Source organism: Tympanuchus pallidicinctus, unplaced genomic scaffold (genome assembly GCF_026119805.1).
Source record: "Tympanuchus pallidicinctus isolate F22 unplaced genomic scaffold, pur_lepc_1.0 scaffold53, whole genome shotgun sequence".
In the NCBI taxonomy this organism is placed as follows: Eukaryota; Metazoa; Chordata; class Aves; order Galliformes; family Phasianidae; genus Tympanuchus; species Tympanuchus pallidicinctus.
This window is the reverse complement of record NW_026294773.1, coordinates 487,501-504,085: the sequence shown is the minus strand read 5'-3', so window position 1 is coordinate 504,085 and position 16,585 is coordinate 487,501. Positions and strand designations below refer to the sequence as shown.

Here is a 16,585-nt window from a genome sequence, read left to right as displayed (position 1 = left end):
GGGGTACAGGAGGCTGGGGTTTGTGGGTGTCAGGATGCTGGGATGCAGGCGGTTGGAGCACATGGCTGCTGGGATGCGGGACGCAGGACGCCGGGGCGCACGGCTGTTACGGTGCACAGGATGTTGGGGTGCAGGGGCACCAGGGATGCAGGACGTTGGGACCCACGGCTGCTGGGATGCAGGATGCCGCGGTCCACGGCTGCTGGCATGGGGAGGTCGGGGCGCACGGGCTCAGAGCTGCCGGCCTCCCCCCAACCCGCCCTTCTCTCCCCGCTTTGTGCCTCCTCAACCCCACCCGGGCCCGAACCCTTCTCCGCATCCACCTCCGCCCCCCGCCCCGCTCCACCCCACTCCCCCCCACCCCCACCCCCGCTGCGCCCGAGGGGCCGCTCCGCTCCGCCGCTCCGCTCCGCTCCGCCCCACAGCGGTGCACGGGGGGCGGTCCGTGGGCGTCGTGGGGGCCGTCCCCATAGCCCCAACCCTCGGCCCCAGCACAGCCCCAGCGCCGGCCCCACAGCCCCCGCCGCCCGCGGGCCGCCCCGCATTGTCCGGGGGCAGCGGCAGGATGGGGGTCCCCGCACGGCCGCCCCCTCCCGGGCTGCGTTAAGGCCCGTCGGTATGAGGAGGTGAGTGGGGGGGGTCCCCGGGCCGGGGGGGGGAGGAAGGGGGGGCGCTGAGGGAGGGAGGGGCGGTTCCCGGCCACGCATCCCCGTGCTGGGAACCTTCTCCATCCAGGCCGGAATCTCGGGAGGTTTTGGGGTGAAATAAGGCGATTTCGGCTCTTTTGGCACTTCCTTCCGGAATTCAACGAGTTTTGGGAGTGAAATGAGGCGATTTCGGCTCTGCTGGCTGCAGAAGGGTCCCAACCCCACCCTGGGGGTCGGGCATCCTCCGAACCCCGAGCTTTGCCCATTTCCCTCCCCCTTTCCTCCCCCCCCCCACCCCCCCCAATAAATAAATAAATGAATAAATAACCCGCACACCAACGGGGATCGTGGGGAGAGGGGGAAAAGGAGGAGGAGGAGGAGGAAGGGTCCGCATCCCGGTTGAGCCCCCGGGGGGGTCCGGCCCCGAACAATGCGCGATCGTGAACGTCAAAACGGCCCCGAAGCGCCGCGGGCTGCGAGCGGTGCGCGCCGCAGTGGGGAGCCGCTCCCGAAAGCGCTTTTTTTGGGGGGAGGGGGGGATTTGAGGGGGGGGGGGGGGGGGTTGTTTTGAGGTTTGCTTTTTCCTCTCGGAGGACAAAAGGCATTTGAAGGGGGGGGGGGGGGGGAACGCAGAAAGAGCGGAACAGAACGGCGATGCTGCGGGTTTTATCGCTTCTCTCCATCGCGGTTCTGGGGGCTCCGTGAGCGTCGTCCCATCACGGAGCACAAAATGCTGCGAAACGGAGACAGCGGTTCGTAATGAGAGAACAGCGAGGGAGAAAAGTGTGCGGGGCTGAAATGGGAGCTGCGTGGGGAGACGGGAGTGGAGCTGAATGCAGGACCGGGTGTGGGACCGAATTCGGAACTGAATGTAGAACTGAATTTGGAACTGAGTTGGAAGCGAGTGTGGAATGGACTGAAGAACCGAATGTGGGACTGAATTCAGAATGAGTGTGGAACTGAATATAGAACCAAATTCGAAACAGAGTGCAGAGCTGAATGTGGAACTGAATGTAGAACCGAATTCAGAGCTGAATTTGGAGCCGAGCACAGAACTGAATTTGGAACTGAGTGAGGAACTGAATGCAGAACTGAACTCAGAACTGAGTTTGGAACTGAATCCAGAATTCAGAGTAGAACCGAATTCAGAACTGAATTCAGAACTGAGTGCAGAACTGAATGTGGAACTGAGTGTGGATCTGAACAGAGAACTGGATTCGGAAGTGACTGCAGAACTGAATGCAGAACTGAACGTGGAACTGAGTGCAGAACTGAGCGTGGATCCGCATTCAGACCAGAACCGCAGGGCTCTCAGCACAGAGGCACCGGGCTGTGGGTGATGCTGGGGGTGGCAGCGCCGCTGTTGTTATCAAACCCAACATTTGGTTTCGGTCTCTGCAGCAGAACTGTGTTGACATTTTCCCCTCTTCGGGGATAACGAGTGGCACGAACTGCATTGTGCTCCGGGATCTGCAGGAACGTAAACACAGCAGCCTGGATTCATCGGCGCTCACTGAGCTCCGTGATTCCAGCAGCGCTGCTCCGGAGCCGCGGCTCTCCTTCAAAGTTTATTCTGGGTTGGGGACGCATCCCCGTTAATTCGTGTCGGGGTTTTTTATGGCCGACTGCGGGACCGAGGCGGCGTTGATCCGTGGAAGGGATCTGAGGGCTCTGGGGGGATTTTTGGCACAGACCAGTGAGAGATTCCCCCCCTCTCCCAACTCCTTTTCCGCAGGGCAGCCTTTGGGCAGTGCCTTTGTTCTCCCGCGGAGCCTCCGCCGCATTCTTTCCTTTTGCCATTATCATTTTGGTTAAACAGAAAGGCCAGTTCTGTACCATATGGATCATGTTAACAATTGCTTATCTGGAAGCGGTGTTTTCTCCTCCCTCCTTTCCCCCCGCAGCCTTTCTCTCCCTCCCGACATCGGGGCTCTATCAGCATCCCCAGGGCCGCGCTCCAGTAACACAAAGCGCTCGCATCCCACGGGAGTTCATTCTCGAATTAAGGGAAAGCTCCAAAGTGGGAAAATCCATCGCAGCGAGGGGAGCAGCGGGAATTTGTGGCCCTGGGTCCACGCGGTGCGTGGCCAAAGCCCTGTTTGCGTTATTTGCGGGTCGCCGGCGCTGAGGCGGAGGTGCTGTCTGTGTTTGATCCCAACCGAGGGGCCACAATTCCCGCAGATCCACCCCAGGCTGCTCCCAGCTCCGTATTTCTGCATCCTATCCGTGGAGTTCGGGATCTGCCCTTCAATCCATCGGGATGAAAGCGTGGGCTCTGCATCCCGTATCCATCCGTTGCTACGGGCCCGAATCCGGCGCTGAGGGCGAAAGCTCGGGCAGAGCAACAGCTGCGGGGTCACCTCCTCCTCCTCTGATGGCAAAAGCAGAGAGGGCACGAGGAGCCGGAGGCGGCACCGCAGCGTGGGTCCGTATCCATCGTATCCGTATCCGTATCCTTCGGAGCAGGACCCCGATCCCAGGAACCACAACCGCTTTGCAAGGATCCCATGCTTCTGCTGCCATTTGCAGATGCCCTCTGCTTCGCTCGCAGCGTTTGTGTTTTTGCGTCCTCCTCTTGGAGATGTTCCCAAAGGCGGGGTTTTGGCTGCCAACAGCCCAACAGCTTCCTTCCTTCCTTCCTTCCTTCCTTCCTTCCTTCCTTCCTTCCTTCCTTCCTTCCTTCCTTCCTTCCTTCCTTCCTTCCTTCCTTCCTTCCTTCCTTCCTTCCTTCCTTCCTTCCTTCCTTCCTTCCTTCCTTCCTTCCTTCCTTCCTTCCTTCCTTCCTTCCTTCCTTCCTTCCTTCCTTCCTTCCTTCCTTCCTTCCTTCCTTCCTTCCTTCCTTCCTTCCTTCCTTCCTTCCTCCCTCCCTCCCTCCCTCCCTCCCTCCCTTCCTCCCTTCCTCCCTTCCTCCCTTCCTCCCTTCCTCCCTTCCTCCCTTCCTCCCTTCCTCCCTTCCTCCCTTCCTCCCTTCCTCCCTCCTTCCCTTCCTCTCTTCCTCCTCTCCTTCCTCCTTTCCTTCCTTCCTCCTCCTGCTCAGATTGGCTGCTCTCCTGCAGTTCCCTTTTGCTGCTCAGGGAGCTGAATGCCCCCACGGTGCCGGATTTGCCGGAGGATTCCTACAGGGAATTTCTCGGAGCTGACGTTAATGCATCTGGAGAAGCGGTGCTGACCTCTGCGCGACGCTGACCTTTGCATTTATGCCATTGTAAACACTTTTCAGCTGTAGGTTTTGAGCTCTGGTGATTCTATGGCTCTGAGCAGAGCCTTTGTCATCCCTCGCATTGGCCAAATGTGTGGCTTCGTGCAGGTTTCTGCACTGCTGTCACCCCCAGGCTCCAAAAAACTCATTGCCACCGCTTGGGTTTGTGGCACCAGGACCAAACTGAGTTTTGTCAGCATCAAATGGGAACATTCCCATTGCTGGATGGCATTGGAGGATGGGGAAATCCCCACTGGGGGCTGAAATAATTCCCGTTGGTGGGTGGGAAGATCCCCATTGTTGGATGAGTGGATTCCCATTGGCGGCTGGGAAAATCCCCATGGGTGGCTGAAAGGATTCCCATCTCCGGATGGGAAAATCCCCCATTGGTGGTTGAGAAAATCCCCGTTGCTGGATGGGAAATTCCCGTTGCTGGATGGGAAAAGGCCCCTTTGCTGGATGAGAAAACCCCCTTTGCAAACTCCTTCTCCCAGCCCCGTGCCCTGTCATCAGCTGCAGTGAAGGCTGGTTAAATTGTACAGATCACCAGCTCTGTTGTTCCCGCAGCAGCGCATGCCTGGGGCCACTTATCAGCAACCCCTGATCTTTATGGGGGCCCTCATAAACCCAGCCAAGGCCTCTCTGCTTCCAGCATGGAGCGGGGCAGGGTGCGCCTTGCAGAGCACTCGATGATGGAAAGCATGGGCAGATGCACGTCATTACAGCAGCGCCCTCACTGCCTGCGTTGCAGATGTGCCCCTCACTCCGTGCCCTGGTCTGGGTTGCCCCATTTTGGTGCCATTTTGGCTGCCATGTCTTCAGGCTGCCTTGCTTTCCTTCCAAAGAGCCACTTTCCTTTTTTTCTTTTTTTTTTTTTCATCCACCCCAAGAAAGTGAAAACGAGACAAATTGCACTTTAACCCACCTTTGTCTTGTCTACCAAAAAAAAAAAAAGGCTGAATAGTAGCAGAATAAGTGCTCCTTTCTCCTGCCGCGGCCAAACTCATCAGAGGAGGCCATCCCCAACCAAGAATTTGCTGTGTAAATAGAGGAGAGGTGCAGCGGCACGGAGCAGGAAGGGGCTCTCGTGGCCGCAGGGACACTGCAGCCCGTTCCCCATCCTTGCTCAGCGGCTCTCAGCTGCTCGCTGTCATTAATCTCCCTCCGTGTTCCCAAAGCGACGGCATCAGCTGTGGGCTGGCATTGTGAGCAGAAGTGAGGGGATGTTTCCAGCAGTGGGGCTGCACCCACTTCTGCTCCTTGTCCCGTAGGGTCTGTGTGTGTCAGTGCTGTTTGCCTAAGGAAGGATGCGTTTGGAGCAGGACGGGGTGGAACTGAATGGGCTTGGAGGTCCCTGCCAACCCATTCCGTGGTTCCATGGTGATCTCTAAGGTCCCTTCCACTCCAGATTGTGGTTCTGTGATCCTGAGGTCTCTTCCAAATCAACCATTCTATGGTTCCATGACCTTTAAGGACCCTTCCAACCCAACCATCCTATGGTTCTGCCACCTTTAAGGACCCTTCCAACCCAAACCATGCTTCTATGATCCGAGGTCCCTTCCAATCCAGCCGTTCTATGGTTCTGTCATCCTAAGAACCCCTCCAACCAAACGTCCAATGGTTCTGCCACCTCTGAGGACCCTTCTAACCCAAACCATGCTTCCATGATCTTTAAGGACTCTTCCAACCCATTCCATGATTGTATGATCCCAAGGTCCCTTCCGACCCAACCAATCTACGTTTCCATTCCAGCATGCCTTTACAACAGGGAGAGCTCACAAAGCCACCACCATCCCATCCTACATCCCAATGCCTCCCAGAGCAGGGGGGGGAAGTAGTGTAATTAGCAGAGATGGATGCAGAACGGTGTAATTAAATGGTGATGGGCTGCGATCCCATGCCATTATGCAGGTTTTGTGCCCCCAGTGTCACCAGTGGGCTGTGGGAGGTTGGGGTGGATGAGTCGCCATGTGTCACCCATCCCATCCCATCCCATCCCATCCCATCCCATCCCATCCCATCCCATCCCATCCCATCCCATCCCATCCCATCCCATCCTATCCTATCCCCATCCCCATCCCCATCCCCATCCCAACCCCATCTCTATGCCATCCCATCCCATCCCATCCCATCCCAACCCCAATCCCCATCCCCAAGCACAGCACTGGGGCAGCTCTCAGCTCCCATGGGTCACCCCATTGGCCGCGCGCTCCAGGTATGCACCACAGAAATAACGCAGTTATGGATCTGACCTTGGGCTGTTCATATCCTCCTGGTACGAGGTGATTACTTTTTAATGAGTGGCTGCTGAAAAGGGAGGAAAATGAATTATTTCTGCCCTAGGATTAGCTCTCGGAGATGGGCCCAGCGCTGTGCGATCGATGCACGCTCGGAGGCTGCGCATGGCTCAGGACTGCTCCCCATTTCCCAGCACGGGGGACATCGATGCTTTTGCTCTGTGGGTGGGATGAAGCCTTTCCGTGGTGCATCAGGACCTGGAGAAGCAACTTTTGGCCTCATAGGTCTATGCTGAGCCTGCTGTCGTCAGGATCTCCCCTTTTAGGGTGAAGTTCCAACTTCTGGGGACCAAATTCCCAATCTGTTCTGGTGAATTCTCACCTTCCTGAGGGCGAATTCCCAACTGGTTGGCATTTTACCTGCTGGTTTTGAGCAGCCCTGCGCCGTTCTGTCATAAGCAGCAGAGATGTTCTGACCCTGCACTAATTAGAAGCCCAATAACTGCACGAGGAGTGCAAGGAGGTGGGAGTTGCAGGGATGTGTGGGTCCCCAAACCTAACAGCCATCCTGCAAGCAGAGGGGAGACGCAGCCTACAGGGCAGCGGTGTCAGCAAAGAAAGAATCCCCAAAGAGGGAACTGCTGGAAAATCCATTAGTGAATGGAGTGCAGGAGGGACTTTGGCTTTTCATGCTGCTGGGGCGGCGTTTAAGAAAGAATCGGGGAGTCAAAAGGCTTGGGAAAACAAAAGGCACCGAGGGAGAGAGGCCTCTGCACGGTGCGTGCCTTGGGGTGGGCGTGGGATGGGCTCTGCTTCCCCCGGGGCGCACGGCGGGGATGGATTGGTGTAAAAAATGGGAGGTTTTTGCTCCGTTCCCCCTCGGAGCGTGCTGCACGGGGAAGGCAGCCAGGCAGAACATCCAACCGCGTTGCTAAAGGTGCTGGCTAGGGCAGGGAGGCTATCCAGAATTAGAGTTAATTAAGATTGATTCGTTCCGTGGAGGATAGGAGCTGGAGCGTTACAGCTACCGCTGCGCCAGGCTCCGCTGCACGAGGCAAATTATCTCCGTGCTGCAGCTTCCTCTGCAGCCCCCGGCCCTGTGGCAGCACACAGAGCACAGGGGGGGCGAGGGGGAGCTGCTGGAGCGGCTTTGCCCCCAGGGGATTCCGTTGTTGGAGCTGCAGCGTGGAAAGCACCCGGAGAAGGGAGGGCTGGGGGGTTGAGGCTGGGGGTCTTCCAAGCAGAGCTGCAGAGCTGTTTGTTGCTTGTGGGGTAATGAAGTGGAGCTGCAATGCTTTCTTCTTGCAAAGGGAAGCGTGCAGAGCTGCTTTGTGCCTTGTGGGTGTCGTGCACCTACTTGGTGCTCGTGGGCTGCAGAGGCTCTGCGCGAGGCTGGGGTGCGAATGAGAGCTGCGATGCTTTTTTCTTGCAAAGGGAGGAGGGCAGAACTGCTTTCAACCTTCTGGCGTCCGTGCATTTGTCCTGCAGATGGTCTGTGTATGGTTTGGGTGCACCAGCAGGACAGGGGCGGTGGGATGGGTTGGACGTGGTGATCTTGGAGGTCCTTTCCAAACGGAACGATCACAGGATCACATGGTCCTGCGGTCGTGGAGCAGCAGAGCAGAGGATGGCATGAAGATGCCCTCAGACTTTTCCCCTGCATCTCCCTATCGAGGTCTGTGGGCAGAAGCAAAGCCCACATCTCTCTGTGGGATGGGGCACAGGGCTGGGAGCGGTGCTCCTGTTATGCAGATTGTATGCAAATTGAGTCCTCTTCTGGAAGCACCTCTGCTTGGGGAAATGGTTCTGCTGATCAGAAACGGACTTTTGTTTTTCCTCCCCATTGGAATCCTCAGGAAATGGGATGGATCCAATGCACCACATCCACGTCCGGCTCTGGAGAGCTCGCATGGAGTCAAGGAATGAGATTTGGGTGACAGATTTTGATGCTGGGAGCAGCATCTGTGGGCCACGTCCTGTGGGAAGGGAGCACTTCCCCAAAGCGGACTTGAATGACCTCAACGAAGCTTCTACCAAAGCCCTTCCTACTGGGAGCTGCCCTTCAAGCCGGGCTCTGCTCGGAGGTCGCAGCCTAAATGCCAACCCAGCAAACGTGGGACAAAATTGAGGGCTTTTGGGGCAGGAGATCATCCGCAGGGTGAGAAGTGACAGCAGAGGAAATGGCAGAAAGAGCTGAGGTTCTGCACGTGCTGGAGTGCCCCTATGGCAGAGCGGGCAGCACAGGGATGGATTCACACTGCAGTTCATCCCCTGCAGGCAGATCCCAGCACTGAGCGCCCATGGACCAGAACCGTGTGATGCTGTGATGAAATAAGCCAATAATTCCCACTTCCTTTCAGATCCTTGTCACCCCTCTTTCTCCTATAAAATACTGAAAGGTGGAGCAAAACGCCTCAAACCCACCAACGGCACCCATTATCACAGAGACCCCCATTTTCCCACCCACATCCTCTGATCCTGGGGATTCCTCCAACCCCCAGCACTGCCTCTCCAGATGGAGGATGATGCTCAGCTGCCGCCGGGCTGAACAGACACATATTAATTTTTCATTCTCCGGCCGGATCCTGGAGCTGCACAGATGGGCTGTGGCCCATTGCCCTCTGCACTGCATCCTGATGTCCAGCTGCTCCGGGTGTGATATACGGTTGGGCAGAATGGCCGAGCCCCAAGCTCCCACGTGGTGGCTGATCCTTGTGGGGTGGGGATGGGGCACGAGGGAGCTGCCACCTTCCTTTTACCACACCAACGTTGGCTGTGCTGTGGTCGCTGTCCTGTCCTTCTCTTTGTTGGGGGGCAGCTAGGAACGTGTTGGGTTCACTGTGCAACCCAACCTGCTGTCTTGGCGGCCAGCTTCCTAAAACTCCAAATCTGTGCTGTGCTGGAGGACCGTGAGCTGCACGGCTTGGATATGGAGGAGTGGAAGAGGGAAGTGTCCCCACGTCACCACCATGGACAGATGGAGCTGCGCCACGGGGCTTTGGTTGCTCCTCTGCCCGCTCCGATTAGAAGCAAAATAGCTGTGCAAAATAGCTGTGCAAGAAACACGGAAGGTGGGAGCTGTAGGGGCATTGCCAAAGCTGGCATCCATCCGACCATCTCTACAAGCAGAGGGGAGATGCAGCCTCTGCAGTGCTGTGTCAGCAAGGAAAGAAACCCCATAGAGGGAACATCTGGAAGATCCATCAGAGAACGGAGTGCTGCAGAGACCTTGGTTCTTCGCATCACTCTGTGGCCCCGGGTCCAGGGGGTCCCCTCTGGTTCCTGGGGACGTGCTGGAGGTGACCCAGCCAAAACAACACTGTGATCTATAGCAGCGCTGTGAAAACACTTCAGCACTTCGCCACAGCCCCCAGCTCCAAGCGCGCCCGCGTTGGCCATAATTCTCTTTTATTGCCAGGATTTGACTCGCTGTAACACCAACGGTGCTGCTGTGAGGCAGGGGTGAGCCGGGCCAGGACGAGCTCTGCACAGCAGAAGCCAAAAAGATCATCAGGAAATGCCTCATTTACAAGAAATACCACCACCCCTCCGCCCTCCCGTGCACTGCAGAGCCTCGTGCTGCTCGGCCTCCGCTGAAGCACCGCATCTCCTGCAGTGGCAAAGCACTGAACCATGGCTGCAAAACCCCAGGGCTGCAAAGCACTGAGGCGCGGTTCGAGACCCGAGGCAAATCCTATTGCAGCAGCAAAGCTGTGCATGCAATAGCTGCACCCGTGCTGCGAGGGCATGCGACAGGGCCTTGCACGGACCGAGCTGGGGGTGCTGAGAGCAAAATCCTGCTGGGAAAACCCATCTGTGTGATGGAAAGAGATCGGTGTGAGCAGTGTTTGTGAGGAGTACGAAAAGTGTCAGGGCCTGGGCTGAGAGGTGGGACCCCCAGCAGCTGAGCGTGCTCGCTCTGGGGCCAATGGGGGGATGATGGAGCTAAGCAGAGTCTTGAAGGAGCAGAAATCCTCCCCCTGGAAAGGAGCCCTCAGCAAGATGACAGCAGTACGAGCAAAATGAGAGGCTCATCGGTTTGCTTGTGCTGCATGCGCTCCCTCCCTCCTCTGACTGGTGGCTGCAAAGCAAAGGGGAAACCGAGGCACAGCCAGCATTTGCAGGGCTGCTCCGGCACAGGTGCTGGCTTGGATTTCGACCCCAACTTCAGCGCATCGTTGTCTCGATGCTACGCGTGGAAACTCTCCATATCCGTGGGAACCCCGTTCCTCTGGGGAGAGCTGAGGGAGCCGAGAGCACCCACTGCTGCGTACACACGTGTTGGACACCCACAGCTGCACGAGGTCCCCCCAGGAGGGGTCGTGGGGGGAGCGCACCCCAACCCAGCGCCATCGGGACACCCTCGGCGCTGCGCCCCGGTTGCGCGCAGCAAGAAGGGCCCCGAACAAAAGCCCACTTCAGAGCCGCTGCTGAATAGATTAACAAGATTTCCATAATTAGGGCGGGAGGGAACAATAGGATTCTCCCCTGCCCAGCCCCCCCTGCCCGCCTTTGTCTTGCGCTGTGGATAATGGGGCAGCAGCGAGGGTGGGAACCGGCCGTGCCATTTGGTCACTGGACAGTAATTTTCTCACACTGCCAAGGGGAGCATTGAAACATCTGTCCCCGCTCCGAGCGCTCATTCACGTCACATCGCGGCCCCCTGACAACTTCTCCCCGTCCCACCAACCCTCCCCCTCCGCCGGGTTTGCAGGGCGTTCGCATGGCTTTGCTTTCCCTTTCCCAACTGCGCCGTGCGCTGAAGCGCTTCGGGTTTCGCAGCCGGGTTTTGCAGCAGGGTTTCGCAGCCCTTCCGTGCTCTGATCGCTGCGCTGATGCACGGCTGCGTTTCGTTCTGCTGTGCTGCTCTGGGATGGAGCTGTAGCGCCGCATCCCCGGGGCTGCCCGCCCTCCTCAGGGCGCTGCAAAGCAAACGCTGCGCTTCCTTTAAGCACGGATTTTTAGGCTTTGGATGCTGGCATCCATCCACGCTACAGGGGGAAAAGCAAATTGCATTTCTCTGCTTGGCATTTCCAACACTGAGGGGGTTCTGAGCACCCATAGGAAGCATTTTGAGGTTTGGGTCCTGATCTAGAAAGCACATCTCTGTTCAGTGCACCTAGCAAGGGTGGAAACTCATGGTGCTTCAGCCCCCCCCCCCCCCCCAAAACACACCTCTACATAATGCCTCACTCCTCAGCAAAGCCTCATTTTTCCCTTCTGTAGCTCCTCGGTGCCTCTGCTCCCTTCTGGCCCTGCATTCTGCTCATGCACAGCTCAGGGCAAGAACTGCAGCAGGAGCAGAGCTTTGCTGGGAAGCTGTCTTTGTGCTCGGTGGAAAGGCCCTTTCCTGCACACCAGCTCTGGCCGAGCGTTTATCTCTCGGTAGCACTTTAATAATGGTGAGTAAATGCAGGGGGGGATGGCAGATAAAGCCAGGCAAAGCCGCCATTTAAATCCTCTTGTGGAAGTTTGATATCCAAAGTGGAAGTACAAATGCCATATAAGTCAATTAAAGCATTAAGTAATCTAATTGTGCCGCGGTCACAAAGTGGCTTAAAGGCTGAATGGGGCGTGAGGGCCCTCCTGCTCCCACTGCAGCTTTGTGTGGGGCTGGGGGGGCCACTGGGGGGCTCAGCACGGCAGATAACAATGGGGCCAGGGGCTGCCATGGCTCTTCTGCCTTTTATTCCCCAGCAGGGACGTTCACCACTACAAGGGGTTGAGAAGAGGGATGCAGGCCCAGGTGGGACAGCTTCCATGTGCAAGTCCACGTCCCCAGCTGCCCTGGGCACGGGGGAGACGCACGGCTCCCACCCAGGCTTTGTTCCCTGAGCAGGAACACGTGGGGTTGGCTGGGGCTGCTCCGTTCCCCCTGCCATCCTCCCCGTTGCGTTGCTGCAGAGCTGTCTGTGCTCTGCCCCCTCCCTCCTTGCTGAGAATTTACCAAATGCTATTAATGCATTGGCAGAGCAGTTAATATGGGTGCCCTGCGTGCAGCCAGGAGTTGGACTCAGCGATCCTTACAGGTCCCTCCCGACCCAAGATATTCTACAATTTCAGTGATAATATGCCATAAAACTATTCATATGTTAATGCAATGCGATGCAAAACGCAGCAATGACAGCAGAGCAGCAAAGCCCTGTGCTGCAGCAAGTGAGGACTTGCTCAAATGCGACAGCCAGGGACACAGAAACAAAGGAAAGGAGCTGCTTACCTTCCGAAAGCCTCGGGTACACAGGGATCTCCAAAGAGATGCCCTCCCCTCCGCTGCCAACCCTTAAATGAGGTCTGGGAAGGGGTGGATCCTGGCTCCAGCCCTTCCATCACTCGGGTGCATTGCAGGGCCTGGGTTCGCCCTGCTTTCCCATCAGGTTCTCAATCACTGGGGCAAGCCATTATTGATATTCCGTTCATTGTAATTATTATATATCTATTAAGATGTTGTTAATGCTGGGTGTGCAGTGGCCAGCCAACGCCTGGCTTCTGGTCCAGGTGAAACAAACAGAGCAGGATGCTGGGACTGGAGCTGCTGCTGGGGTTTGGGAGGGCCTGGTACGATAGCATGGATGTTGTCTTCTGCTGGGTGATGGGTCGGTTTGATGATGTGGGTGCTGTTTTCTTTTGGGTGATGGGTCGGTTTGATGATGTGGGTGCTGTTTTCTGTTCTGATGTTCTGGATCATCAAAACTTGATCTGGATGATTGCTCTGAAATACTTGTAGGGAGTGTCTGCATCAGTGGTGCAAGGTGTTTGCACTGATGATGCAAAAGGGTGGTGGGGGACATTTTTGACTGTGAGATGTGTAATTTAGGATACAGACATTGGAAGTAGATGGTCTTGGAGGTCCCTTCCAATGCAAGCCTTTCTGTGATTCTGTAATTCCTCAATCCTGTCTGATTGGGATCAGGAGGTGCAACACGGTCCGGGGGAAGGGTGGTTTGGTGGCTTTTGAGCAGTGCAGAAGGGCGCTTGTCCCAATTTTGGGGGTCTCACGCTGCTGTAGATGTGGCACTTGGGGATGTGGTCTGGTGGACGTGGCTCGATGGACTTAGACTGGATGGGTTAGACTTCGATGGTCCTGGGGGTCTTTGACACCTTAACGATACCACGATCCCTGTGTCCTGTAGGTCTGTCGAAGATGCACTGGTCACCAGAGCATGCCCAGTCCCTGAACCAGTGGCCAGAGCAGCACCTCGACGTCTCCTCCACCACCTCCTCACCAGCCCACAAGTCCGACCTCTACCCCAGCACCCGCCAGCGCTTCAACTACGCCTGGGCCAACGACGACATCTCAGCACTCACCGCCTCCAACCTCCTCAAGAGGTACGCCGAGAAATACTCGGGGGTGCTGGATGCGCCCTACGAGCGCCCGGCGCTGAGCGGCTATGGGGATGGCGCCTTCGGGCCCGTTAACGGGCAGAAAGGGGACGGTGAGCCCTGGCCTGTGCCTCACGGCTCCGACGGCGCCTACCCACTGACCCCCATCCACGATGGCCTCCCCGGTGCCAAGGCCGTGGTGCCGCCCTCCGTGCCGGCCGGTAGCGCTCCGCTGGGGCTCGCCGGCTCCCCGGTGGTGTCGGCCAACCTCGCCGATCCCATCTACGCCGGGAATTCGTGCGGAGCGGCGGGCGGCTCCGGCGGGCTGGGCTCATCTCAGGAGTACCCTGCGGGCTACGGCAGCACCTACTTGCCCTCCGGCTACTGCGGCCAGCCCAGCACAGCACTTGCCCCTCCGCACCCACCCACCCTGCACAGCTCGGGGCTCCTGCAGCCCACGCACCCCTCATCCGCCCTGGTGCCGGGCTACGGTTCCTCCGGCCCCGTCTACAACTACGCCTCGGGCAGCTACGCCACACAGCCGGGCTATGGAGCCATCCACCCACCCCATCCCTCTGCTTCCTACCTGCCCTCAGGCATCGCAGCCCCCACCCCGCTGCCGGCCCCCGGGCCCACCACTCGCCCATCTGTGGTGCCAACCTATGGCTACCAAGCCGCCGGGTTGGCTTCGTTGGCTGTGCCGCCCTTGGGCACCGAGGCGACGGGCACCTTGAAGAGGAAAGCTTTCGATATCTCCGGTGGGGAGGATGAAGCAGAGGGCAGATATCGGAAATACAGCTACGAGCAGCCAAAGTCCCCCTACCCCATGTCGGACAACGGCGAGTGCCGAGGCAACGGCTTCCCCAGTGCCAGCAAGCGGCCGGCGGGCAGCGCTGAGGAGCACGGCAGTAAATACGGTGGGCAGGCGATGAAGAGCGTGGTCTCACCGCCCTATGGAGCTGGGGATGCCCCACTGCGACCCACAGAGTCCTTCGAGAAGTTCAGCCCTCCCCTTGCCAACGGGGAGCGGGCGGCCGAGCCGGGACACCCCTTCCCTTTGAGGCTGCCACCCAAAGCGCCCGTCTTCAGCAGCCAAGCAGTGGAGGAGCAACCCAAAAACGTTGACCCGCTGGTGTTGGAGTTGGTGAACACCAAGATCGTGGAGCGCGGGCCGCCCGTGCAGTGGACGGACATCGCCGGGCAGGTCTCCATCAAAGCAGCCATTGAGGAGGAGCTGGTGTGGCCCATCCTGCGACCCGGTGCCTACACTGGGGCGAGCAGACTGCCCAGAACCATCCTCCTGTTTGGGCCGCACGGCACCGGGAAGACCCTCCTGAGCCGCTGCATCTCCACCCAGCTGGGCTCCACGCTGCTGAAGCTCAGCGCCGCTGCCCTGCTCACCACCTGGAAAGCCGAAGCCGAGAAGATCCTCCAGACCGTCTTCTTTGTGGCCAAGTGCCGACAGCCCTCGGTGGTGCTCATCATGGAGGTGGAATCCTTGCTGGTGGCCCAGGACGGCGGCCAGGCTGGAAACCTCAAGTCTCAGCTCCTCTCCTACTTGGACAATGTAGCTACCTCGACCGAGCAGAACGTGGTCATCATAGGGACCACCTCACGGCCCGGCAGCATGGACGAAGCTTCCCACCGGCGCTTTGCCAAACGTTTCTACATCTCCCCACCGGACAGCATCGCCCGGAGGCAGATCCTCCACCACGCTTTGGCTCAGCAGAGCTCCTGCCTGAGCGAGCGGGAGATGGCGTCCCTGGTACAGCACACCGAGAGCTTCTCGGGCAGCGAGCTGATCCAGCTCTGCCAGCACGCCGGGGCCACCACGCTGCACGGCTTGCCGGGCCAGATCCAACCCACCTCCTACAAGGACTTTGAGAAGGCCTTTTGCAAGGTCCGCCCCGCCGCCTCGCAGAAGGAGCTGGACTTGTTTGCTGAGTGGGATAAGATGTACGGGTCCAGGCACTGACCGGGAAGACCCGGCCTCAACCAACATACCTCTTTCTTAGGGTTTCTGATAGGACTGGGCTTTTTTGGTCCTTTGTTTTTCTGAAGCAGTCGCTCGTTGAACTCAGGATAACCTATTTATTGTTCACCCGCCTCCCCTTGCAGCCGTTTCCAGACCGTAGAACCGCAGGATCACAGAACCGTAGAATGGGTCGAGTTGGAAGGGAACCTGAAGATTCATCCAGTGCAACGGCCGTGCAGCGAGCATCCACATCTCGCTCACAGAACCACGGGGTTGGTTGAATTGGAAGGGAACCTTCAGGGTCACCCAACTCCAACTCCTGTGCGGGGGGCCGCCGAGAGCTCAGTCGTAGAACCAGGGAACGGTTGAGTTGGGAGGGACCCCGAAGGATCGTCGGCACAACTCCGTGCCGCGAGCATCCAGGCCTCCATCGCAGAGCCGTGGGATCGGGGAGGGAACCTCGAGGGTCGTCCGCTCCAACCCCTGTGGGCATCCGCAGCTCCACCGCGTCGCTCAGATGCGATGAGCAGAGCTGAAAACGCGCCGCAATTAAAGCTTTTATTAATTACAGCGGATGGGTGCCGGCGTGCGGAGGTTTTCCTTCTTCTCACTTATTCCCAACCAAAACATCGACCGCAGCGACGGAGGAAGCGGCACAGGGAGGTGGGGGGACCACAGAACCCAGGGCTTTGGAGTAAAATGCTGTAGATTGTTTAATATACTAGACTTCGTTTTTATTTTTGTAAGCTGTGTAGGTTGGTTTTGTTGGTTTTTTTTTTTTTGGTGGATTTTTTTTTTTTTTTTTGCTGTTTTTCGTTTTGTTTCGTTTTCTTTCGAACTACTCAGGAAATTGAATGACCTCAGCATTGAAAAAAAAAAAAGGAAAAAAAAAAAGGAAAAAAACAAAAAAAAAAGGAAAAAACAAAAAAAAAAAGGAAAAAAAGATTTTTTTTTCAAAATTCTTTGGATCTTCTCAGAAATGGAAAAAAACAAAAAGAAAAAAAAAAGAGATTTTAAGGGTTCGCAGAGGTGGGACAAAAACTGCCTCGTGTTTTTGCTTCCAAAAAAAGAGAGAGAAAAAAGAAAAAAAAAAAAAAAAAAAAAAGGTGACAGAAAGAAGAAAAATAAAACAAAAAAACCCCCCCCAAACCCGTAACCAAACTTGAAGCTGCAACCAAGGTGGAAGTTGAATGTATTCCGGCGCTTC

At 57.1% G+C, this 16,585-nt stretch overlaps 1 protein-coding gene across 1 annotated transcript; it reads left to right on the top strand.

Annotated features, from left to right (window-relative positions):
- The first annotated feature begins 487 nt into the window (after positions 1-487).
- On the top strand, positions 488-16,306 carry FIGNL2 (fidgetin like 2). The gene is made up of 2 exons (XM_052705212.1): positions 488-626; positions 13,214-16,306. The coding sequence occupies exon 2, from the start codon at positions 13,225-13,227 to the stop codon at positions 15,376-15,378; it is 2,154 nt and encodes a 717-aa protein (XP_052561172.1). The 5' UTR covers positions 488-626; positions 13,214-13,224; the 3' UTR covers positions 15,379-16,306.
- Positions 16,307-16,585: the final 279 nt, after the last annotated feature.